We start from the raw sequence: 24,808 nt of genomic DNA, 5'->3' as shown, positions 1-24,808 counted from the left end.
AGGGCATTTTAGGTTAGTTTGGTTAATTATGTGTGTGGGTAGATTCTATTATCTATGATATTTAAGTTTGGATTATTAAAGGGATTATTTAAAAATATCTGTTCAATAAAAATGAGCGCTGGGTCTGGTGGGGTTGAAAACCACTGATTTAGATGCAAATGTGTCCCTGAGAAAAGGCCATAGAAGAGCCAAAGGGGCTGACAGACAGAAAGGGCCCCATAGCAGTTGAGTAAGATACAGATCGTGTGGACATGACAGCTGAGGTCATAAAAGGGCAGCAGGAGACCCAGCAGAAATCAAGACCTACACTTTGTTCAGGGGAGACTAACTATACATTGTCAGGAAAGGCTGTGGAAACAGGATACTCCCCACAGACCACATCTCCTGCAGCCAGTGTGAAGATACTACATAAACTCCCGCAGCTCAGACCACCCTAGAGAGAGGCAAAGAGAAAGGGAAGGGGAGAAGGACCAACTTCACTGTTTACCGTAAAGAGACAGAGGGTAACTGAGCAGTGACTGAGTTAAGTTGGATGCTTTCATTTTCCTCTATCTCAGGAAATGGAATCTTTAAGGCGAAATTTCTTTCTATTATTAAAAAATGAAAAAAGGTACTTCTTTTCACACTGAGTTTGTGTGACTGTAAATTATTTCCTCCACTGCTTCCATCCTCTTCCAAGTCTCCATCATCTCTTGCTTGGAAAACTACACTGAGTGAGCTTTTAACATCCATCAGTCATATAATGTCCTTACTGTAAAATTCCCCCGATGGCTCCTTTGCACCGCTGTCATGGCTCTGAATGATCTGCCCCAACCACTGTCCCTAACGTCCCATTCCTCCCTTGAGCCTGCCAACGTCTTTCCCACTCCAGACCTTAGCACATGTTGTTGTGCATAGAAAGCTCTTCTCCAGGACGCTTGGCATGGCTGGTTCCTTCTAATCCTTCAGGGCTCAGCCCCTTGGTCTCTGCAGAGCAACAGTCTGTTCTGACTGCCCAGTGGAAATGACTGCCTCCTTCTCTCCATCCCTGTCATCTATGCTTTGAACATCACTCTCCTTATTTACCCGGATAGCACTTGCAATGGTCCCAGTTGGCATCCCGGTTGATGGCTGCTGCATCCTCTGACTACAAGGGCCCCAAACCTTGGCATCATCCCTGGCTCTGCCTTCCTCTAACACCCCTCGTTCAATCCAGCAGGAAACACCGATGGCTCTGTCCTGAAAATGGACGGAATCTGACCACTTCCCAGTGTCTCCTGTGCCTCCTGTCTTGGTCTGAGCCATATCGTCTCTCTTGGTTATGGAACACCACTTAACTGGTTTTCCTGCTTCTATGTTGACCCTCCTACAGTCTATTCTCAACAAAACAGTTAAAATGACCCTTTAAAAACTGTTAAAACCCCGAGTGCCTCCCCATTTCTTTCACAGTAAATGACGTACGGTAGCCCACAAGGCCCAACTATTTAACCCTGCTTACATTTAAACCCTTGAGGGCAAAAATTATAGTCTCTAGTGTTCACCAAATTATCCCAAGTACCTAGAAGTAGCTGGTAACATAGTAGGGGCTCAATAAATATCCTTGAGGTCCTTGAAGTAAATGGATGAATCTTGTTTCCTTTTTCATCGTTTATTTTTCCACCGTTGGAATGTAAGCTACACTTATTGGTCTTGTTTAATGCAGTATCCAAAGCACTCAGAAGAGCACCTGGTATATATTAAGTGCTTAACAAGTTCTTGTTAAAGAAATAAGTGAATATCTACTATGAAAAGACTATTGTATCTGCTTACACAATACTGACTTAATGAATACATTGTGCATACAGGTAGCATAGCTTCCATCCATCACTTTTAGGCGGCTATCTGTGGTGGATGAAGAGTATCATACAATAAAGCAAAGAATGAACTGTTCATATAAATGGAACTTTATGGGAAGCAGTATGTAGGATTATGGTTGCCCCAAAGTTACAATCATGTAGTGAACTGGAATACATTCAGTAAATATCGCCATTCTTTCTGCAGTTTGCCCTGTCTATACAGACTCTTCTGCTTAACTTCCCCTGGAAAAAGAAAGCTACTGCTTTGCTGGTTATTTGCAAAACTGCTTACCCTGGGGATCTTTTTTTTGTTTGTTTACAAAAATGAAACCAAAAAGTCATTTCAGTGTATAAGAGCACTTTGTATCCCTGAAGGAGAGGTTTACGCCGCCAATGACTTACACAATCTAGTTTGTTTTTCATCTGTACTGAAGGGCATTCATATCCATATACTCCTGTGTGCAAATGTAGGGGATCCGAAACTATTCTCTGTGATTGTTTGGATTGTGAATCTCTCCAGGGTTTCCTCAGCATTCTCAAAGGCAGTTTCTGGCACCAAAGGGAAAGTGGAGAAGTTGAGATGCAATTTCATCTCCCAACTGAACTTGATTAAATGGGGACTGTTCTAATCAAAAGTTTGAATCCTAGGGGAGTGCAATGTTGTTAATGCGTTTGAGAATATTTGAGAAGAACAGGGAGGAAGAGTACTGAAGTTAAGGCAGAGAAGGAATCAGGCAAGAACGTAATTGTGGTACAGCTTATTAAGGCATAAAATTAGGTGAAGAAATTGCTTCGCAGATAGCGTCAACCTCATCGCAAGACTGGCAAAGGAAGTGGAAGAAAGCTCTTTGAAAACATTATTTTTATTATTTTAATAATTTGTGTAGGAATCATAGTAGCTGCAATCTATTAGCCAGAAACAATTGCCTGCTGGTGTCATTGTGGAGTAACTGTAGTGAGCTGAATGCAAACATGTTTTTCCTTTTACCTGGAGAGCATTCAATTTTAGAAACTTTCTATTCATTTTCACCTGAACGTGAGGTCTGCCCTTGTAGATAAGGAAGCATGTTTATTGCGTGTGATTTAAGAGCTATGATTAGGTTCACGCCAAGTTCCACAACTATAATAGGAAGAGCACACCTGAGGCAGACCGTTAACACAACGAAAGTTACCTATCATTAAAAAAAAAGAATATTTGGGTATATCCCTGAATTATCTACGTAATTGCTTGATTCTATGAATTGCTTTCCTTGTATTTACCTCAAGGAAATTATGGCATTCCATTAGTTATTTTACTGAAAGCAGAAACAGATCTTCTGGGATAATGTTCTTTGAAAAAAGTTAAAAGTGCACTTATTTATGGAAACATACATTTTGTTAGCAACGTAGCTGTTATATTTGTTTGCTATAATATCTTCTCCTGAAATTCTCCTAAATAATTTAACAATGATATTATAATCATGTTAAGGTTGTCATTGTCTTTCCCCTGTTTATCTGGAAAGTCACAGACTAGGTTCCAAAACAATGCAGGATGTAGCGATTTCTCAGCTTTGCCTGTAAAGCCAGAGGGAGAGGGAAAATAATTTAATTGTTCTATTGCAATTCTGTGTCTCTTCCTGCCTCTTGACTCAAAGGATCTCAAGAGAGGAGAGCAGAAATTATGGGCTCTGTGTTGATGTTCATTGGATTTCTTAAATGGCGATTTGAATGTATTTCAAGGATGCAAGTGGTTTCTAATTGTCTCTGCTTTCACCTAGTTTTCTTTGGTTAAGTTTCCTCATCTTTAAAATGGGATATTATTCAGCTGGCCTTCTGTATCCCAGGTTCTGCATCCACAGATTCAACCAAGGACAGAAAACATTTGCAAAAACATTCTGGAAAGTTCCAAAAAGCAAAACTTGAATTTTCTGTGTGCCAGCAACTATTTACCTAGTATTTACATTGTATTAGGTTTCATAAGTAATCTAGAGCGATTTAAAGGTATATGGGAAGATGTGCATCGGTTATATGCAACTACTACACCATTTTATATAAAGGACTTGAGCATCCCAGGATTTGGGAGAGGGACCTTAAAACCAGTCCCTTTCCCCCCAGCCATAAAAAAGGGAGGACTGTACTTCTCTTACCTCCTTAGAGTGTTGTTCTGAGGAGCAAATGAGATAATGGCTGGGAAAGTGCTTTCCACTATACAAATTGCCACTAGTACTCAGGTTATACATTTGGGTAGCTAATGAGGTTGTATTGATCCATTGGATATCAAGTGATTTTATAGAAAACAAGAAACTTCTCAAATAAAGTAATACAAAAAGGTATAATAGATTTTTACTTTGCTAAAGCAAAGGCATATTTAAAAAATAAGTAACACCATTAACTAGATGCATTCAGGAAATAATTGTTGGATTTTATTGGATTTTGTTCTATCACAGTTTCCTGCTTTGGAGAGTGATGTGATGCCATTAATAGGATTTTAAACTTTAAGTGAGAAAAAGAGAAATAGAATCAAGTAAGCTTTAAGGAAACTGATTTATCTTACCTAACACCTTTCTTACTAATATAGTCTCATACAGTTTCAGGAAGGACATGGTGGTTGTTTATAGAGTTGAAAAGAGGAAAGGAAGCAGAGGAGGGACATTTTCTTAGAAGAATCCAACCCGCCTAGAACAATAAAAATAACTTCCTTTGGGCAAGCGTTAGCATCCTTGAAAGAAATCTGGATCTTAACTAATGGCTGTGAAGGGGACAGTCTGACAAATGAAATAAATCAGCACAGTGATTTATTTATTTATTTATTTACTTATTATGGAGACAAATACCGCATAGATCCATAAAGAGGCCAGGTGGGAAGGCTGGATGCTACGAAGACTGGGATGTTGGGTGTGGGAAACTAGGACTGGCAGGGTACCCAGGAGGGACATGCTGACCTGAGTCAGGGAATCAAACTGCATTGTGTCCACCTTCAATACGCTGCCACTCTCAACCTGGGTCAAGCAAGTCCAGGAATTGTGGAGGGGTAGTTACTTCTAATTTTTACTCCATTCATTATCTGAAGAAGAGAAACTGTTGTTAAAGATTTGTTTCTCAGAAAAATGCAAAATTTAGATGTTTGAAAAATAAAGTTAAAATCTGCACATAATCAAAAGCTTTTTAGCTTGTGAAATACAGGTAAGTAGAGGTCTTATTGTCCGCAATGGGGCGGGGAGAGGGGGTGAATCTCGCACATCTAGGAGCTCAGCGTGTGTTAGCAGGATGAATTTTACGAGGTGACCCCTAAACTCCTCTTATGATCTAAGTGCTGCATGGTTGTGGGCTGGACTTATCTGGTACTGGAAGAAACGAAGTGTGCATCGAATACAGAGCCTGATAGACAGTAGGCGCCTCATGGGTAATTGATGAGTGGATGCTGGTTGAATAAAGTTGTAGAGTTGAACACACCGAGTCTGTACGTGCGGAAGGACCAGAATAAAACTTGAGCACCAGTTACAACGTCTTGTGTCGAGATTAAAAGCAGTGTAGAGCCAACATCCCCTGCCGGCGAGGGACCAGCCAACTCCTGCCAAGTCTTGCCTAGGTGAGTCTGCCCAGCAGTGGGCAGGTGTTATCCTTGCAGACAGACTGGCCAGATTTCTGTCCACTCTCAGATTGAGAAAGCTGAGGATTTGGAGGTCTCGGATCAGGGCCAGCGACGATCTCCTCGGATCCTGTCCTCGCTCCGCCTTTGCCTTTCTCCCGAATCTCTCCTGGCTCTAGGCTGAAGAGATTCCCACCCCCAGTTGCCTGCTCCGAGCCCCGCGGAGCCGCGGACTCCTCCCCTGGAAACTCTTCGGGGGCTGGGGAAGGCTTTGGCGCATGCTCCTTACCTAGGGCAGGTTTTCGCTCCGGGTAGCAGGGCTCCTGTCACACCGGCTGGAGGGTTGTGGCGGCGCCAGCCAGTGTGTGCGAGTGTGTCTGCGTGCCCGCGCCTGGGCGGACCGACCCGGAGCAGCAGTGCGCCTCGCCCGGGGAGGCGGCTTCGCACCCGCGCCTAGTCCGCAGCCGCTGCGGGGCGGGGCGGGGCGGGGCGGGACGGGGGCGGGGAGCTCCTCTGCTAACTTGCGGCGGACGCCGTCCGTCCTCGCGGCTCCGGCGCCTCGCGACCTGAGGGCAGAGGCGCCGGGCGCGCGTGCGGGGCGCAGGGCCCGCGGGCGGCCGGGCCGCGCCTTTGCCCTTGGCCGGAGCCCTGGAGAGCCTCATGCAGCCCCCGAGCTCGCGGCCGCAGCTGCCCGGCTGCCTGGCTGCCCCGGGGCAGGTCCAGGACCCGAGCCGCGCTCCCCAGCGACTGAGCGCCGGCGGCGGGGTGCCCCGCGCCGCCTGAGAGCGCGCGCCGCGCCCGGGCGGGAGCAGGGAGCCGGCGGAGCCGGCGGAGCCGGGCGCCCCCGGGAGCGCAGGGCGCCCCGCGCCGCAGCCGCCACCGCGCGCGCCGGCGCCCGCCTCCCCGCTAGACTCGCAGGCCCGGCTCTGTCAGCCCCGGAGCGCCGGTGTGTCGCGGGGCCGCCAGCCAGCCGCACGCCTCAGCGTCAGGGGCATGGAGGAGCGGCGGGCTCGGAGCCGCGCCCCGGAGCCCCCGAAACTTCCGAGCGGGAGCCCGACAACGTCGCTGCCGCCGCCGCCGCTTAGCCTGCCGGCCTGAGAGCGGGACCATGGATGAAAGGTTCAACAAGTGGCTGCTGACGCCGGTGCTCACTCTTCTCTTCGTGGTCATCATGTACCAGTACGTGTCCCCCTCCTGCACCAGCTCCTGCGCCAACTTCGGGGAGCAGCCCCGCGCCGGGGAGGCCGGCCAGTCTGCCGCCCCTGGTCCCGCCCGCCCGGCACAGGCGCCGCTCGAGGACTGGGAGCGACGGCCCCAGCTGCCCCCGCCACCCCGGGGGCCGCCCGAGGGACCTCGGGGGGCCGCGGCGCCGGAGGACGAGGACGAGGAGCCGGAGGACCCGGAGGAGGACGAGGCAGAGGAGGAGGAAGAAGAGCCGGACCCCGAGGCCCCGGAGAACGGGTCGCTGCCCCGGTTCGTGCCGCGCTTCAACTTCACCCTGAAGGACCTGACCCGCTTCGTGGATTTCAACATCAAGGGGCGCGACGTGATCGTGTTCCTGCACATCCAGAAAACCGGGGGCACCACGTTCGGGCGGCACCTGGTGAAGAACATCCGGCTGGAGCAGCCGTGCAGCTGCAAAGCTGGCCAGAAGAAGTGCACCTGCCACCGGCCCGGCAAGAAGGAGACGTGGCTCTTCTCCCGTTTCTCCACCGGCTGGAGCTGCGGGCTGCACGCCGACTGGACGGAGCTCACCAACTGTGTGCCGGCCATCATGGAGAAGAAAGACTGTCCCCGCAATCACAGCCATACCAGGTACTGTCCCCTGCCGCGTCTCGCTTCCTGCCAACTGCCACCCCCCTCGCAGCTCCCCCAATTCCCGACCCCGGCGGCCCCGCACTCACTGGGCGGCGTGCTGCTGGTTCCCCAGCATCTTCCAGCGGTTCGGCCAGAGGCTCTAGGAGAGCGATAAGGAACCTTTGGATGGTGCCCTGGCCTTGAACTCGCTCCCCCCTCCCCCCCCGTCGATTCCCGCCCCCCCTCCCCCAAAGGTGATGGGAACAATCGTCGTGTGTGTGTCCTTCCTTTTGCCTAGCACGGTGTGGCCTCCCTCCCAGCCGATGCTCGGAGAACCGCGCAATGGCCAGGAGGCCTGGGTTAGACTAGCGAGGTCGAATCCTGTACCTAAGTGCTGTGAGTGGAAACTCAAACCCGGTAAAAGGCAGGGGGAGCTGGAGGTAGAGAGGCAGGGCAGGAGTTTTCCAGGCATGGGGAAGCCAGAGACGAGTCTAGTGGATCTTGGGTGGCTGCTCTCCAGCTCAGGAAACAGTCCTCTTGATGCCACTTTGAAGACACACGTTCAATTTCCTGCTCTACCTCTATAACCCTAATTCTGGAGATGGGCTTTGTTGCTGAGCAGCGCCAGGGTTTGGACTCATGCTGTTCTCAGCAAGATTTCCACTCTCCCCCAGGCCGATCCATCAACTCGTTCTGAAAGTATGTGTTAAATGCCTACTGTGTGCCTGGAAGTGTGGTAAATGCTAGGTGGATTCAAAGATTTAATAAGTAAAATCCCTTCCTTTCAGGATAGACTAGCTTCCTCTCCCACCCCCATCCATACCCGCTTTTAAATAGTAATGCTGCTGAGAATTAGGAAAGTTTGAAATCTTAATAGCCAATGAAACTGCATACCTTATTAACATCCTCTGAGAGACGCATGGGCTTAAGAATTTTGGTTGAATGTTCTTTCTGCCCATTGCAATTTGAAGATTAATCTGACATGCTTGCTCAAAGGACTAAAATATTAAAAGCTTGGAATACTAGTTTATTGAGGTTTTTGTCTCAAAGGTTTCAAACAATTTGGTGCAAGGAAATAGGACTTTAAAAACTCAAGCTCAGCATGTTGATATCAGATAGCTTTTGCACCTGACATTATGGAAAAGCTTCCTTTACTGGAAGCTACCCAGATTCTGGAATTCACCACCACCGAAGCATCTAATTCTACTTCATTTCTCCAAGAATGAGCAAAATTTCATTATGGGATTTTTTTTACTCTGGCAGTTTTTCAAATACTTTCTCTCCTCCTTTCCCTGTTTAATGGAAATTGCTTAGAATAAGAAACTGGTTGGACTTGGAATGAAAGCATTAGGCTCCTTCCTTAGGTTTTAGGACTTTTTACTTTTAAAGATTTCTAATTGTGTAGTGTTTTAGATCCTGCCCTTCTATTTTAGTTTAAGACAATTTTTCAACTGATAATTACTTACAAACTTTCTACCAAAAGACATTATTATTTCATGACAGAGAGTCTCTGCTACATTTCCCCCCAAATGGTACTTTTTGTATTTACACCTTTATGTATTAATTCCTGAGTGACCCCAAAGAGTTTACTAGTCTGATTCCCAGCTTCCATTTCACTTAAACTAGAGACTGATTATCACATAGAAACATCTAGTGATTCTTCAGTAGGGATTGGCATTATTTTCTATCAATGTATATAAAACTTAGTGAATAGATGAAGATTTTAGAGGAATTAGAGATTATGGAATCTAAAAATAATTGGATTTTTGCTTAGTGATGAAATGCTGCTGCTGCTACAGACCCTGCGCAGATTACAGCAGTGAGGTCTTACTTCTGTAGGAAATACTCAGTGTCTCTCTGCTGTGTGATGTGGGAAAATGCCACCTTGGCTATTTGAACATATGGTTTCTACTGCACAGTCAAGTGCTTTTCTTTGTTTAGTGATGGACTCATTTCTCTCAGAATCAGAAGTTATCAGATAATCACCTGCACTGGTTTGCTTTTTAAAAAATTTTTAAAATTTTGTGGTAGTATTTTTTGGGGGACCATTTTTTATAATCCTTCCTCCTCTTCGTCCTCACCCTCTCTTTCTTTCCTGGTATTCTCAGTTACTTTTCTTCTCTGGATACTTTAGGAAGGAATAGCTGTGGTTTATGCGAAGTGCCCTGCATCAAAAGCGATAGGGAAAAAGTTGAAGAGATGTTCAGCTGCACCTTCCTCACAGAGAAGATTGAATTAGTTGTCTGTCATGAGAATGTCTGTGTACAGCATTCTACAGTCAACTAGATTAGCTTGGATAATGGAGGGTCCATTTCCACAATGCAAAATGACAGATAATCTATTGCTACGTAATGGGAACAAGGTTCTACTTCAAATAGGGCTGACTCTGAGCAAAATCAAGAAGTAGATCATGTTGACTTTGGTGCCCTAGTCTCTTTGCTTTTGGTTCCCCCAATGTCCCCTCCTTCCCCACTTCTCACAGGGATCAGTGTCCTTGTGGGTCATGTTATAGGTAAGAGCAAGGATTATCGAGTCAGATGGACGTGGCTCTTGTGCTTACTAGCTGTGTAAGTTAGTGAGTTGCCCTTTCTGACCTCAGATTCTTCATCTTTAAATATGGATAATATTGGTACTTTCCTCTTAGAGGTGTTATGAGAATTAAATGAGCAAATGCATGTAAAATACTTGGTATAGTATCTGTGCATAGTATAATATGCTGGTACACAGCACTCAATACTTACTATGCAGGTGTACAGTAATACTTAAATATTAGTTGCTCATTGTAATAGCAGTATTTCCCCTAATCAAGGCCTTCTTCCACGAAAGGATGTGAGGTCAGTTCCTTAGAGCAGCTCAGTGTAAATGGGTCACCTTAATTCGTAGAGATGCCATTTTATCATTATTTGTATGGAGACGGAATTCTAAGTTCAAAACATTAAGCAATAAATCGAAAATTATGGATGGCCATTTGGGCATCAGTCATTGCAGAGGACAGGATGGGAAACAGGGGTGGGAGGACACAATATAACTGAGTACACATTCTGTTGGTGACAAGAAAAACTGGTTGGAATGGTGAGAGAGGAGTTGGGAACATCTAGGACCAAAGGCAGAAGCAGGGAGCCAACTCTGGGAGGAGGTTTGTGGTAGAGCGGAAGGAACTGTCATAGGGGTTATAAGGGGCTGGGAAGGGGCAAGGCTCTGGGGCTGGCAGTTTGGGTCCAGTACAGAGGGCATTTCTGACCACAGAAACTGGTTAGAGTAAGATAGGAAGCTACGAGGAAGACGGCTTATCTGAATGACCTCTTTTATCATATTAGTGATGATTTCTTCCCATTCCTTTTCTTTCTTTTCTCTGTTATTTATTTGGCAGGATATTCTTTCTCCTTATCTTTCTCCTTCCTTCATCATTGCAGTATGTTTCCCCTTTTTGTCTGCATACCCAGGTCTTTGGAAGACTCTTCTTTACCATTGTTGAGTGTGGGTAAAATCGTAGCATTGTATGGCTAAAAAAAAGACTGAAGAGATAATCTAGTTCCATAATTTATATGGCAAATGGGTTATCTAATACTAAGGAGGTGTAATATGTCTAAAGTTTCCCCAGGGAACTCGTGTCTTCATTTTGATAATTTACATTCAATGTTTTGCCTACTGTTTCTTCTGTTCACTATGACAACTATACTGGAGAGTGTTTTAAGCACCTACTGTGTGCACCTACTGTGTGATAGGTCTAGGAACACAGTTTTGAACAAATAGTGTCAGCCCTCTGAGCTTGGGCCATTAGGCAAGATGGGCCTTGCTCTTCTTCAATAAGTGGGTATCGCTCTCATTCTTAAAATGATGGAAAGAGAGTCCATCCATACCTTTTGTAGGGTAGGATGGCAGTTGTTCCCTTTTATGACCGCATTCTATTGGTCCTGTTAGAGGAACCTTATGAGCATGGTGTTAGATAGGACCCTCTGTGTTGCAGACGATACAAACCTGACTCAGGCTCAATTCAGGCAGAGGGGAATTATTGACTTACTAACCAGAACACAGGAAAGATGGGGGTAGAGTTGGTTTTAAGAATGGTTGGAACTGGAGATTTGGGAACTTTCTCCCCACACCCCTTTTCATATTGAACTCATTATATCAAATTGGCTTATTCCATGAAATGAGTAAATGGCTATCAAATCTAATAGCTCCACCAGCTAAGAGGAAAGCAGGACTTCTCTGAGTTCCAATTTAAAACCTTGGGGAATGACTCAGATTAGCCCAGCTTGGAACTTGTGACTATTCTTTCAGCCAATCGGTGTGGCCAGGGAAATGAGGGTCTCTGACCCACTTTGTATCACAGAACCATCCCATCAGTAGTGTGTGTGTGTGTGTGTGTGTGTGTGTGTGTGTGTGTGTATCACAAGAAGGAGAGCTAGCATACAGCTTCTGGAAGACCACTGAGTTCTGCATAGTCCTTGTAATTGTGTCGATTATAGTTGTAAATAAGCCTTCAGATCTCTTTTAAAAAACTTTTAAGAAAAATTTTGAGTCAAGCTACTACTCCAGTTTGTTCGCAGCATCTGGAAATCATGTCGTATGAGGAATAATTGAAGGAGCTGGTAATATTTAATATGGAGATGGGAAAAATAGGAGAGACATAAAAATTGCTTTCAAATACTCAGAGAGGGAAGATGTGGAAGGTGCAGGAGAGTTGTTCTGTATTTCTCCAAAGGATAGAATTAGGATAAGTAGGATAGAAGTGATGGGATAAGGATCTCAACTCAGAGTAAGAAAGAATTTCTTAAAATTTATAACTGTCTACAATGAGAATGAACTCTTTTGTGAAGTGGCGTGCTCCCCAGCAGTAAACATTTTAGATGTAGCTAATTAACCACTGATGTTGTAGAAGGAGTTTCTTCCTGGGGAAGGGCTTAGCCTGTGTGGCCTTTTATTTTAAGGTTCTATGTTCTAATCTAAGCTGAGTTCACAGTATCTTTCTTGTCCTCTTTCTTGCCCTGTACAGAGAAAACAAAACAACCTCCACCACACACACACGAAAGGATTATAAAAACGAGCTAGTTAATTCTCAGAGATTTCTCAGCATTTCTACCAAGGAAACTTTTAGTATAGCACAGTCTGATGGTATAGACTATTTTACACGTTCAAGGCCAAAAGCAATAAATAGGTCCTGTATACTAAAACGTCTGCTTCTTCATAATAAGTATGAAAAGGTAAGGTGAGAAAATATAACACAACTTGCCACAAAAAAGCCATAACCACTTTGGAACACCATCTGGTTATTACTTTTCCTTTAGACAGCAGGCTAAAATATATAAGGAGGCTGCAGAGCTCTGTTTCAAGGCTATCTAGAATATTATGGCCCATACTGCTTTCTAAGGGATAATCTTTTTGATGTCTCTTCTAATTAGAAATGTGGAACTGCAAAGAAGGTTAATTTTCACCATCAGGTTTGTGTGCAGTATAAAACCAAGGAGATAAGAGATTATTCTGTCTATATGCCAAATCCACTTATATGTTCAGTACAGGGTCTCTTAAAGTATTGCTTCTGGTTCAAACCACTGATATTTGCTATAAATCAGAAGGAGGTTGAACTAAACCCATTCAATTTTTTTTTTTTTTTGAGTTGTGAAGATAAAACTGGAAGTGGTAGATGGTAAGAGATGATTTATTTTTCTGCATTTTTCTTGCTGGTTACCTTGGGATTTTTGAAAGGGTTGACTTCAGAGAAATAGAAATGTTCATGTAATAATTGGAAGGCAGGTAAATTTAGCCACTAGCGATATGGATTTGCTTCATCTTAGACTCTTATTATTCCCCAAAGCTAATTATTATCGTCTCATTTTGACTAAGGACAATCAGAAGCTTATGCCATTTGAAAGTTATTTATGCTTGATAATGAATTAAACAGGTTTAATTGAGACTGGCAAATCCTAATGTGATTTTAAGAGTCATGAACTAAATTATTAGGGCAAGAAATAGGTTTAGTATGAAAACAAGTAAATGCGGAACCCAAATTAATATCTTGTAGTAATCAATTATCTTGTTTTTGAGTTTGTTAAATTATGGATATCACAGATAAGTCTCTGATGATTTTAATTGGCTAATATAACTTTGTTTTAATTATAGCTAAGCATTTGACTATGTGTTGGGAATTATCCTAAATACTTGTTGAACCTAGACAAGTGTTATTTGTTTACATCTTCCTCTAGCAAATACAGTTAGTCAGTAAACATATGCAAAGTTCCCAGTACAGAGACTGACCTATAGATGTTCAATCAGTGTTGGCTAAAAATATGCTCTATGTTCTAGATTACCTTTAAAAAATATCGTCATAACTTGACAAGACTTTGGTTCTTTGAAAGATGGGATTATCAAACATTTGGTGTCATCCCTCTCTTCTTTTGTCGTGCAATTTCGAATTGTTAATAATTGCCTTTCATAATTAACAAGATGTCAACTCCCCTTGTTCACTAGAAGAGTCAAAGTAAGCATCAAGCCCAAGGTTTCTTAGAACATTCTAGAAGCTTTCTCCTCTCAGTATGCCACAGATCAGACATTCATTTGGGTACAGACAGATGTTCTTGCCTCTTGGGAAGGTTAATCTCATCATTCATTCTCATTTCAGGGAAAAATCAGCCTAAACCAGGAGCGTGAGAACTCTGATGTAGGATGGGAGGATGAGAAAAGTACCAGTAACGTAGACTCTGGATTATTACTGGTCAAAGCCCGATGGTCGAGGCGGTTGTGGTTAAGGATTGTGATATTGGAGAGTAGTGGAAGGAGACCCCGAGTAAGGAAAAAAGTCCTCAACAGAAATTGGAGAAAATGACCAATATATCAGCCCCTGAATATTCCTGAAAATCGTGCTGATGCCCAGTTTGTGAATGTGATTAGGGTCATGTTTACAGCGTGGGCTGTGAAGTCAAGGTAGCTCGATTTTAATCCAGTTCAACCACTTGCTGTCACGTAACCCTGAATAAGTCAGTTACCTGCTCTGTACTTCAGTTTCCTTCTCTGGAAAATGGGAGGAATGATAGTACTATCTCATGGTGAGTGCTAAGAATACATGTGGCACTCTTCAAACAGAGCCTGACACAGACAAAGTCACTATTTTAATTCTCTCATGGGAGTCATCCTACACATCTGCATTGTTTTGTGTGAAAATAAAATGATATGTAAAGCTGTACTTCCCTCTTTGAATCTGGAACTTTTCATCCTGAACAATGCAAAAATGAACTCGCAAGGTGTGATGCAAAAGAAAAGCCATAAATAATAAAAGTAAATGTTAATACTCGGGATACCATGGGCACTCAGTGGTCACTTAATTAATGCTGTGAATAGAAACTTGCGTTCTTCCTTTTCTTCAGCATGTCATTTTATTTTTTATGGGATATTAATGAAACAGCAACAAAAATGTTTAAACACGTACAATTAAATTCATAAATGAAGCAGTCCTGCAGTGAAATTGCATTAGTCGCCTGTGGGCACATAAATATTTGTAGTTCATTGCTATTATTAATATAGTACCATGCTTTTTTGGTAAGTACTGGGTCATTTATTGTCAGAAGCTTGCATTTAACACCATATGTTCACAGATGCCCCTGCATTCTAGTTTTTTTATAAACGTAAGAGGGTAGAAAAGCTAAACACCTTGATGTCCTCCATATTTATTTATTACATTTTACAGAGTATTTCTTTCAAAGAATTCAAGGTTATGGATGTATGACTGTAAACCTGGATGATAGCTTCTGTATTTTGTGGACTCTAATTAGGAACTTGTAGAATTGTATAGATTTTCTTAAAAAAATGAAAACATAGATCCAGAAGGAAAAGTAAACATGACTTTAAACAGAGGTATGTGGTAACTTGGCCTGTGTGTGGAAATCTGCAGGTAGGATCCATGTAACACAGTAAAGAACAAGGTGACATGTCAAGGAAGAGAGAACAGACAGTGATAATGCAGAGAGTAAATTGGAAGGATGCTACGGAGGAGGGAGAGGAGAAGGACAAAAGTAGTCAAGGTGAAGAATGAAATCCTTAAAGAACTGAATCAGAAACATGGTGATATTGAGAGTTGAGGTCAGAAATGCATCTTGTATGCAATGGTTTGTCTCATTAGTACGTTTATGGGAAGTCATCACCTATCTAAGAGGCTGTCTGATTTGCAGTGCTGGTGTATTTGAATGTGGCCGATGTTCTTTTATTTACTTATACATTATTCTTCTGTACCAGGTTGCTGTTTCAAACATTAGTAGCTGTGTTGTAGGTCCTGGCAGCAAACAGAGGTACCAACCACCTCTGGTGTTGCCAGTGGACTAGTTACAGAGGTATGGACCGAGTAAGGGCACCGACATTGAACATGAGGTTCCTTACAACTAGTATCAAGGGAAGCAGTTAACCACCCTGGGCATGAAGTGGTGGAGCCAGGCAGGCAGTGTCAGCCTTCCATGTCTGCAGGCACCTGACAGGAGCTACAGTCTTGGAGGTAGGAAGGGCTTCCCCATAGGAGCTGTTTGTAGAAGGCAGCCACTGCTAGCAGTAAGGAGCTGAGGGGGGTGGGGGGAAGGAAATAAATATCTTGACTCCTTTCTCCTCCCACCTGTCCGTCTCCTCCCATTGTCTTCCAGTGGCTGGATTTACCTGGAAGCTAAAGGACGAGCGAGCTCCTCATTCCACATGGTTCACCAAGGCAGAGAAAGGTGGAGACTGGATTTGGGGTTGCAGGGGTAGAAGGGAGGAAAATGGAGAAGAACTTGCACAGTGACTTAAAATAGTTTGAAGTTTCCTCTAATTCATTTTATGAATGCCCAATTCAATTCTACATATGAGACTAAGAACGAATACCCTTTCTTTTAGTACCTGTACCACATATTTTCTGTATGGACCATTAGTCTCCACCCAAAGAATGGTGGATGCAGCAAAGGACACTCAGCAGTGGAGCCGTCACCATAACAAGGGACTTTTCACTGAGTAATAAAAATGATCTTAGATTTGGGTGTTTTGTCCCCGTAGTGCTCCAGAATTGACTGGTGATAGTGACACATTTGGACAGTTGGATCTGTATTTTGATACAGAGTGGATAATATACATTTTATCAGTATATTTTATCTGTGTGAGGTACTTTATAAATTTGAAGTTATATAACAATATTAGTTAAGACATGACAAAATAATTTGCAAAACTGGCTCTAGTTTGCAAAGGCATATTCACGAGATGAGATGCTTTCTGTTGCTTAGATTTTCTTCCAAGAACATTAAGCACATTAAAAATAATATTAATGTGGCTTTAAGTCACTGAAGGTAACAGGTGAGGGAAGAAAAAAATTATATCACACTTGAAACTATTCTCATGTTTTTAGTTTTAATTTTAAAGGACTTTTGAAACACTATTTCCATCTTTATTTGGGGGGAGATAGGATGTGCTTGAAAGTATATATTCATGCAACTTTGTATAAAACATTATGAACCTGGAATCTCCTAATATTAGATACTGAAAAATAGTTAAGTGAAGTTGGTATCTGAGAAAACTCCGATAGATAAGAAAGGAAGCATCGATTCACTGCTTTAATTTCTAGAGTCAAAACTCCGTGAACAAGATGCTATTCAACATATGAATGACAAAAGCAATTTTGAGTGCCATGTCTGTACCTAGAACATCCATTGGGATTGGGGCACATGTGTTCAATTCGTTTCTCCCATCTGTAGGAGGGGATTTTGAGTTGCTGGGAACACCGTCATCCATGAAGAACACAGCAACCTCCGTCCTCTTTCACAGCCCTTCTTATGCACAATACTTTTTTGTTGTTCTCTGGGACAGCATTTTGTGACAAGGTTAAAGTCAGCAATAGTGTGTAAACAGGAGGGTCATCTTCAGGCCCTTACCTCCGTATGAAAGTTACTTGCTGTGAGAAAATGGCCTTAGGGAATTGTTTTCTGCTGGCTATGAAAGGTGTTAGCAATAAGGAACCTGCACTCTGTTCAATTAGATTTAAGTCCAGTTAACGTAAAGATTCTGGGAGAGGTTTCAGAGAACGTTTTCTTTCCCATGTGGCTTCAGCGAATTTGTCGTTGTGCCTTTCATATAAGCCACGAAAGAGGTGGATTAATGGATTATTCTATTTCTAATATTTCTATTTATAAACATTTCTATCAGTACTTCTCTTGATAAATAACTATTAAAAGTATTGTGTATAAAAACGTTGGGCAACACAAAGGAATTTAGCTACATTGGAAGTGTCAAGTTGATTACCTGATGCATTTTTAGTCTAAAAATATTTGTCAACTATCCTGGTCCATTCTTTGTCTTTTAAACTCAGACTTAAGCCTACAATACAACACGGTAGATAAATTTCTTTGCTTTGAAAGTTTTATTCTCCTAGTTCCTTATGTGTGCTGTAAAGAATAATTAATGTAATGAAAAAATCAATATCGTGTATAAATTATTTAGGCTTTACTATCATTGTAATTTTCTCTTCAACACTTATTGATCAGCAACAATTCATTTGTTAATTTCTTCCTAGTAAGATATTCATTGTATTAGGCCTGTAGTAGTGCTGTCCCTGCACTTTCACAAATAAGTCATGAATTACTAATGATACATGGGACAAGTTAACCTGCTCGTGAGTGCTGTGAGATGGAAAACAGGCAAGGGCAGTCATTTGAGATGCTGTCCTGTAGAAACCTTGTGTAGCCGGACAACTGCTGATAACTAAATGGGCAGACTCTTGCAGGATATTAATTTGTACTTCAAAACTTAATGTGAACCTATTTTTCCAGGTAAAAAATGGTCTTAGCACTGGCTGATTCTGTCTCAGCAGCATTTTCTAGATCCAGTAAAGCATAGAGGCAAAGAACCTAAGTTCTGAAACCCAGCTTTGGGTTTAAGTCCTGACTCTACCATGTATTACTATGTGACCTCGCACACATTGCGTGCATTCTCCAAGGTCTCAGTTCTCGATCTGTAAAATGGTGATAAAACATTCCTACCTGGTGTTAGTGTGGGTTTGCAACCTTGGGGACTCCCCTGGTGAAATGTGAAGGTAGCTCCGTACGCAGGGGGCAGGGAGGGACGGAAGAAAGACGCAGATCAGTCCAAGTGGGTAGGTGGCAGGTGTAATAAACAAGGGAACTTACACATGAAGGTAGACCTCTGCACCCACCTGCTAGAATCTTAGGAGTTTATATAGAGGTTTTAACGAGGTTCAGGCATGTAGGCTCTCCAGGTGGTCTCAACAGCACCCTATTCTCTCAAGGCTACGTTCTGGAAACAGCTTCTAGTGTGGGAATAGTAGATGGAGCATTCATTCCAAGGACAGGGGAGGGGGGGAAGAGCCTCCGATTGCCCGAGCCCGCTTTTGGGTCAGCCAGCTGTTGCATCCTTTAGCTGACCTCCTCCAAGAATTAGCGATGAAGATCATATGAGTTAATGCACAGAAACAATTACGTGTGCATATGTTTCTTTTTTCTTTTTTTTTTTTTTTTTGCGGTACGCGGGCCTCTCACTGCTGTGGCCTCTCCCGTTGCGGAGCATAGGCTCTGGACGCGCAGGCTCAGCGGCCATGGCTCACGGGCCCAGCCGCTCCGCGGCATGTGGGATCTTCCCGGACCGGGGCACGAACCCGTGTCCCCTGCAACGGCAGGCGGACTCTCAACCACTGCGCCACCAGGGAAGCCCCCATATGTTTCTTTTTCAATTCAATTATAACTCCCTCCACGATTCTCTTGTTTGGGGGAATATAATAGTGCTCTGAATGTGTTGGTTATTAAATGCCATTTTGACTGTTGTCCATTGGATTACTTTAGGGGAGTGGAAAACATCTGAGACCTTTTGGAAACCCAAAGAGATTCAAGTCCAAACTGCCAAAATTCATGGCAAAGAGAACATTTGCATCAGTGAATTTGGACCAGGGAGGCAGATTGGTATCCTGTAAAGAGCTCTAAAGTTTTGATCAAGCAGCCAGGGTTTGAATCTAGGCTTCCTCATTGATTTGTTTACTTGTTTATTGTGTGGCTTTCCTGCCAAAATTTAAGTTTCCTGAAGATGGTGACTGTTTTGTTTCCTTCTGCATCCTCAGTGCCTAGAATAGTACCTGGTACATAATGGCTGTCAGATAAATGAATAAATGAAAACAAGCATAAATAAATCCACAAATTTATTGGACAATTTGGATAAGAATGTATGTCCTATCTCTTTTTTTAGAGTTGTTGTGGATTAAGAAAATGACTACGAAGGTACTTCGTAAAGTATAAAGTACTCTACAAATTTAAATTTACATTGACAGTGAGAATTCTTTTGACATAGAATGGAAAAGGAAGGGAAGTTGGATTTTGAAAGTGCAATGCATAGATAATTCACCTTTTATAGACATCTTCAAAAATTGGGAATGACAAAGATGCAGTTGAAAAATATGCAGAATACACATGCAGCTGAACAACTTGTTAAAGGAATGAGCAGTTTCTTTTAGAACAGGACATAATAGATCTTAAAAGACTTGTCAAAATGTATAAGTCTTTTCCTTAGACCATCAGGAGACCTTTTTCTCCAGGGATTTGGCACAGATCAAGGTACGAAAGTTTTCTTTCTTTTCCATGGCTTTACCCTTTTGGGAAAGTTATCCAGGAGTTAATATTTTACATTTTGTATTCATACTTTTTCATTATTTTCATATGGCTATAAATTATAGCTATCAGTTAATACTGTGTCATGACAGTGAGCTCAGAATGTAACTCTTCTTCATTTGAGCTGATTTAGGATGTGATAATCCACTGAGCTGTTCACTACGTAACTTGATTTTGCAGCTAATTATGAAAAAAGAATAGAAAATAAAATCTTCCTGCGTCTAGAGTTTGCATTATAATACATATCTGTTAGGAGAATATTTTTCCCTGGTAATGAGTTAGTTTTTATACATGAGACAATGCCTGGCCACTTCCCGGAGGATATATACATTAGCATGGGCAGAGACCTAGGAGCACACCTAGCTCCTGGGCTAGGGTGGAGTCTCGGAATAAGACTTTCCATTCAGTAAACCTATGGACAACCGTGAAAGGGTTGTTGATGACTGTGGTCGGAGTCCTCAGAACTGAGGCTGGTATTTTCATTTATGGAACTCTTCTTAATCTTAACAGCAACCCTAGGAGACAGAGAGACGTATCTTCATTTTAAAGGTGAAGAATCTGAATATAGGTGTTAGGATGCCATCAGCTGCATTTAGCAAAAACGCTTCAAATTGCCTGAATAAGACATTTAAAATCTCATAACAAGCCCAGAGGGAATTGGTTGATTCTGTCTTAGTCACATTTTCCAGATCCAGGTAAGCAAAAACATAAATCCTGAAGCCCAACGATAGGTTAGATCCCAACTCTACCATGTAGTGCTACGAGACTTTGCACAAATTGCTAAATTCTTCAGGTTTTTCATTGTGTGAAACAGTAATAAAAACATTCCTGCCGGGTATCAGTGAGGACGATTGTGTGAGTCAATGCACACAGACGTTTAGGAGAATAGCTGAAGCACAGTAAGCACCTATTAGATGTTAGCTATTCTTATTGTACTGAGGACCCAGGTGGTTTTACTCTGCCACCCTGCGCTTGCTGACTTGGGCCGTAGGATGCCTCCCTCATGGTTGCGAGAAGTCTACAGCTACCCAGGCAGAATTTCCTTGCCAAATGAACAGTGACTACAGTGGAAAGGGTCACATTCCCATCTGGAAACCAGTCACTGGCAATAGGAATGGACCCTCCAGGGTTTGTCCCTGAATATGGCGATAGGATTGCCCTCCCGAGTCCCATGGGGACCGCAGAACAAAATGGGGGCTCTCCAAGCAAGGGGAAGGAGGGATGGATGTTGGAGAGGCTACCAGTAGCATCTCCATCCTGTCCTAGAAAGTCACATGGGATTAAATATTAAAGCTAGACTTCCAACCCAGGTCTCACTTCCAAGTTCTAGCCTGTCGAGTATTCTAACCTGTCTGCTGAAAGTGTTGCATTTCTATGATTGGTTCAAGAGCTAGGATTACTTATTGATTTTTTTTCCCTTCTTTTGTTGGTTCAGTCAACTTCAACATACATTTATTGAGTATCTACTATGTATCAATCACACTACAGTTTTAGGGAAATCAGAGGGAGAAGAAATAGTAATTATTGCTGACACATTTTGATTGCTTGCTCTGCTCCAGGCAAAGTGCTTTATGGATGTAAGTACCTGAATTAAGTAGGTACTCCTGTCATCTCCATTGTACAGATGAGAAGATGAAGTTCAGGGATATTAAGTGACTTGTCCATGGTTGCAGAACTCATCACTGGTGGAGCAGTCAGGTATTTTAACCCAGGTGTATCTGATTTTAGGACCATCTCTCTTATCCCTAGGTTGTGCTGATGCTGTGTGTATTTGACAGCTGTCTGGGTAGGTAGTAGGAGTATCAGCAGGAGGAACACAGGACCGAGGTCGACCTAGGGGGGCTACTATTATAATAGCCTCGTTTTCTAGTTTTTGTATTTTGTGCTTTGACTTCTGGGGCCTTGCTGATGCTTGAGGGATTGCTCCTCCCAGGGTTAGCTAATTTTTTGCGGTAGGAAATGAGCATGACTGTGAGCATGCCTTCATATGCAAACCAACCAATCCAGAGCCCATACGTCCAACTATTTCCTTTCTCAAGCTCTTATACTCCAGACCACTATCCCTCTTGCCCTAATCACCCCAGGCCGGGTATCAGACAACTTGGGACAACCCCTATTCCCCAAAGCCCACAGAAATTATTCAAACTAGCCAGTCCCGAACCCATTTACCCTGCTACACTTGTTCTTTCCTTTGGAATCCACAATAAGGCCTCTTGCCCACATTTCCCCCTTGCTTCCTCTGCCTCCTGAATGACCTGCTGCTTCCCTGTGTGGCCCTGTGTGGCAGGCTGTGCCTCCTATTTCTAGGTATCTGTGAGTATAAACAACTTCTTCGTGACAGTCGTTTCTGTGTCGGCTTGTCCTACCATACCTGATTAAACAAATCCCAGGTATCCTTAAAACAGTCACCAAGAATGGAACTCAAACATAGGACCATGAATCTACTTAATCAGAAGCACACAAGTGATAAAAAGTGGATTCTGAATCAGTGTAGAAACCAGTTGTTCGGAGTACAGGTGCAAGGTCAAGTTGAGACGAGGTCCAGGATTAAACTAATCAGTGCCCACACATCTATGGTCAGGATCACGGATTGGTTATAGATATGGGAGCAAGTCTTCAAGCTAAATGGTTCTGAGCTGTAGGTGGACATGGATGTAGGCAGAGGCAGGGAGAGAAGGGAAGGGTTGCAACACCAAGCAAAACCTGAGACAGCCAATCCCTTATAATTTAAACAATGTTGTAAAAACATTGCCTGGTTGACAAGAGAGATATAACGTATCTACTTTTATTTTGAGGTCATTTTCTTTCTATAGCTAGGTAGCTTGATTGATTGGTTCATTCATGGTTATACATAGCCTAATACCAGGCACTGCAGAGGATGCAGATTGAGGAGAAGACTTGTTCCTGGCTCTCAAGGAGTGAAATCACAGTGTATGTAAGTCATAGATAAAATGAACTGGAAATATTTACATCACAACCTTTAAGTCAATTCATGGTACTATAATTAGAAGTAGACCTAGAAATTCTGAAGAAGGTGTGCTAAAAGAAAGAGTGTGACTGTCTGCAGGAGTGAATAAGGCACAGAATAAAGAGTTTGAATTGGCTGAAGAGCTGAGGGATACTGGAATGGGTGAGTGGTAGTGTATGGAGAGCCCTGAATATATGCTAGGCTGAGGAAATGATCTTGATTGAGTACCAAATTTAGAACGACTTTAAATTCATAAACAGGGATGGTTTTACCAATATGTCTGTAAATTCTGGTACTCTTCTCTTCGAGAGGTGAAGCCTAATGCCTGTCTTCACCCCCAGTGTTGACTTCAGTAACTTGACCCTAAGGAATCGAATACAACTGAAAGGGTGAGATGCCACTTCTGAGGTTTGGTTGTAGAAGGACCATGGCTTCTGTGTAGGTGTTCCTCTTTCTCTCTTTCGGATCCCTTGTCCTGGGTGAAGCCGTGTTTTGTGCAGCCTTATGGGGAGGCCCACATGGCAAAGAACCGAAACCTCCTGTGAGTGAGCTTGGCAGCCCCCCTCTAGTCTTCAGAGACTGCAGCCTTGGCCAGCTGCTCGACTGCAACTTTGCGAGGGGCCCTGAGCCCTGTTTGAATGCTCACAGGAACGCTAAAGCAAAGAGGGGTGATGGTAGGAGAGGTGTTTTTAAGAAGATGAGAGATTATCTGATTACAGGACACAGGATCTCATCTAGCTTCTTCCCTTTTTAACAGAAATGAAGGCAGAGCATTTGAGTACCAGATACAGGAAGGGTGGTGAATTGATAGTTGAAGGATGAGGTCGTTCTAATCTGATTGCATCTCTTTTCTCTGTGAGTCATGAAGCAAGGTCATTAGCTGAGAGTGGGGAGGAGAGGAAGGAATGTTGGAAATTTGAGGAGAACAGAGAACGTATGAATAATTATCTCGGAAGTTGGGGAAACAAATTTCCTAGGGAAGTAAGCTGTCTGACAGCTTTTTTTTTTTTTTTTTTTTTTTGAGCTACCTGGGCCTCTCACTGTTGTGGCCTCTCCCGTTGCGGAGCACAGGCTCCAGACGCGCAGGCTCAGCGGCCATGGCTCACGGGCCCAGCCTCTCTGCGGCATGTGGGATCTTCCCCGTCCGGGGCACGAACCCGTTTCCCCTGCATCGGCAGGCGGACTCTCAACCACTGCGCCACCAGGGAAGCCCCCACTAGAGGTTTTGATGAGATGCACTGGGAGAAGGGTGCATTAAGGGGTGATTATTATGGTTTCCAAAAGATCACGCATTGCTTATACGTGGAAGGAGCCTTGTTCATAGATAGATTGGCTTGTGTTTTTTCTAAAGCTTGACTTCTTTCCCCATTTGGAGAACTACCGACATTTGTTCAGAATCTGTTATCCTCTTGGTCTCTTTTGGAGAAGGGATGGAGGTGGTACAATAGTTACACTGGTGTTAATGACTTTGAGGTATCAGAAAGGTTTAGAGGGACCAAGGACGGGCCTAGGAATAAGATCCAAAAATGGCCCAAGAAAGCTTAATAGGAAGGTAGAAATGGCGGAGGGTACAGCGCTCAGTATTTATTAAGCCCTTCCCCTTGATGTTCAGTAATATGACAGGTTTGGTCATGTAGAAGTGGCTAAGGCCCTGCTGATAAAAAAAAAAAAGGTCTTTATCTTTCTTTCCTGATGGAAGACAACAGTATGAACAACTAGGATACAATGTGAGTAGGTGGGAAGTGCTTAGGCCCTGTGCTGGGCACTGGAGATAAAGGATGACTGAGACATGGTCCCTTTTCTCAAGGACCTTACCGTGGACAGACTAAAAGGTGGGCAATTGTAATATAACGAGGGATGGGCTGTAAGGTAGGTGCAGTGCAAGCACAGTAAAGGGATAAGGCACAGCCTGCACGGCAGGAAAGGCTTCCCTGGAGGGAATGGAGCAACTATAAAGAGTCATCAGAACTCAGAATAAAGAGTGGATGATTTTGCCTAAAGGGGACGGTAAAGACTTCACAAGTTATGATTCAGGAACTGCACACGGCTT

At 43.3% G+C, this 24,808-nt stretch overlaps 1 protein-coding gene across 1 annotated transcript in view; it reads left to right on the top strand.

Annotated features, from left to right (window-relative positions):
* Nucleotides 1–6,490: 6,490 nt before the first annotated feature.
* HS6ST3 (heparan sulfate 6-O-sulfotransferase 3) overlaps nucleotides 6,491–24,808 on the top strand; it is a gene marked incomplete at both ends in the record, with an annotated part of 639,689 nt that continues 621,371 nt past the window's right edge. The window contains one exon of the mRNA XM_082675813.1: nucleotides 6,491–7,197. Within this exon, the coding sequence (XP_082531939.1) occupies nucleotides 6,491–7,197 (707 nt within the window). The remainder of the gene's footprint in view (nucleotides 7,198–24,808) is intronic.

The sequence above is a fragment of the Grampus griseus genome, assembly GCF_964374135.1.
Source record: "Grampus griseus genome assembly, chromosome: 18".
NCBI classification, from domain to species: Eukaryota; Metazoa; Chordata; class Mammalia; order Artiodactyla; family Delphinidae; genus Grampus; species Grampus griseus.
The sequence above is the reverse complement of the archived record's forward strand: the minus strand, read 5'-3'. Positions and strand labels throughout refer to the sequence as shown.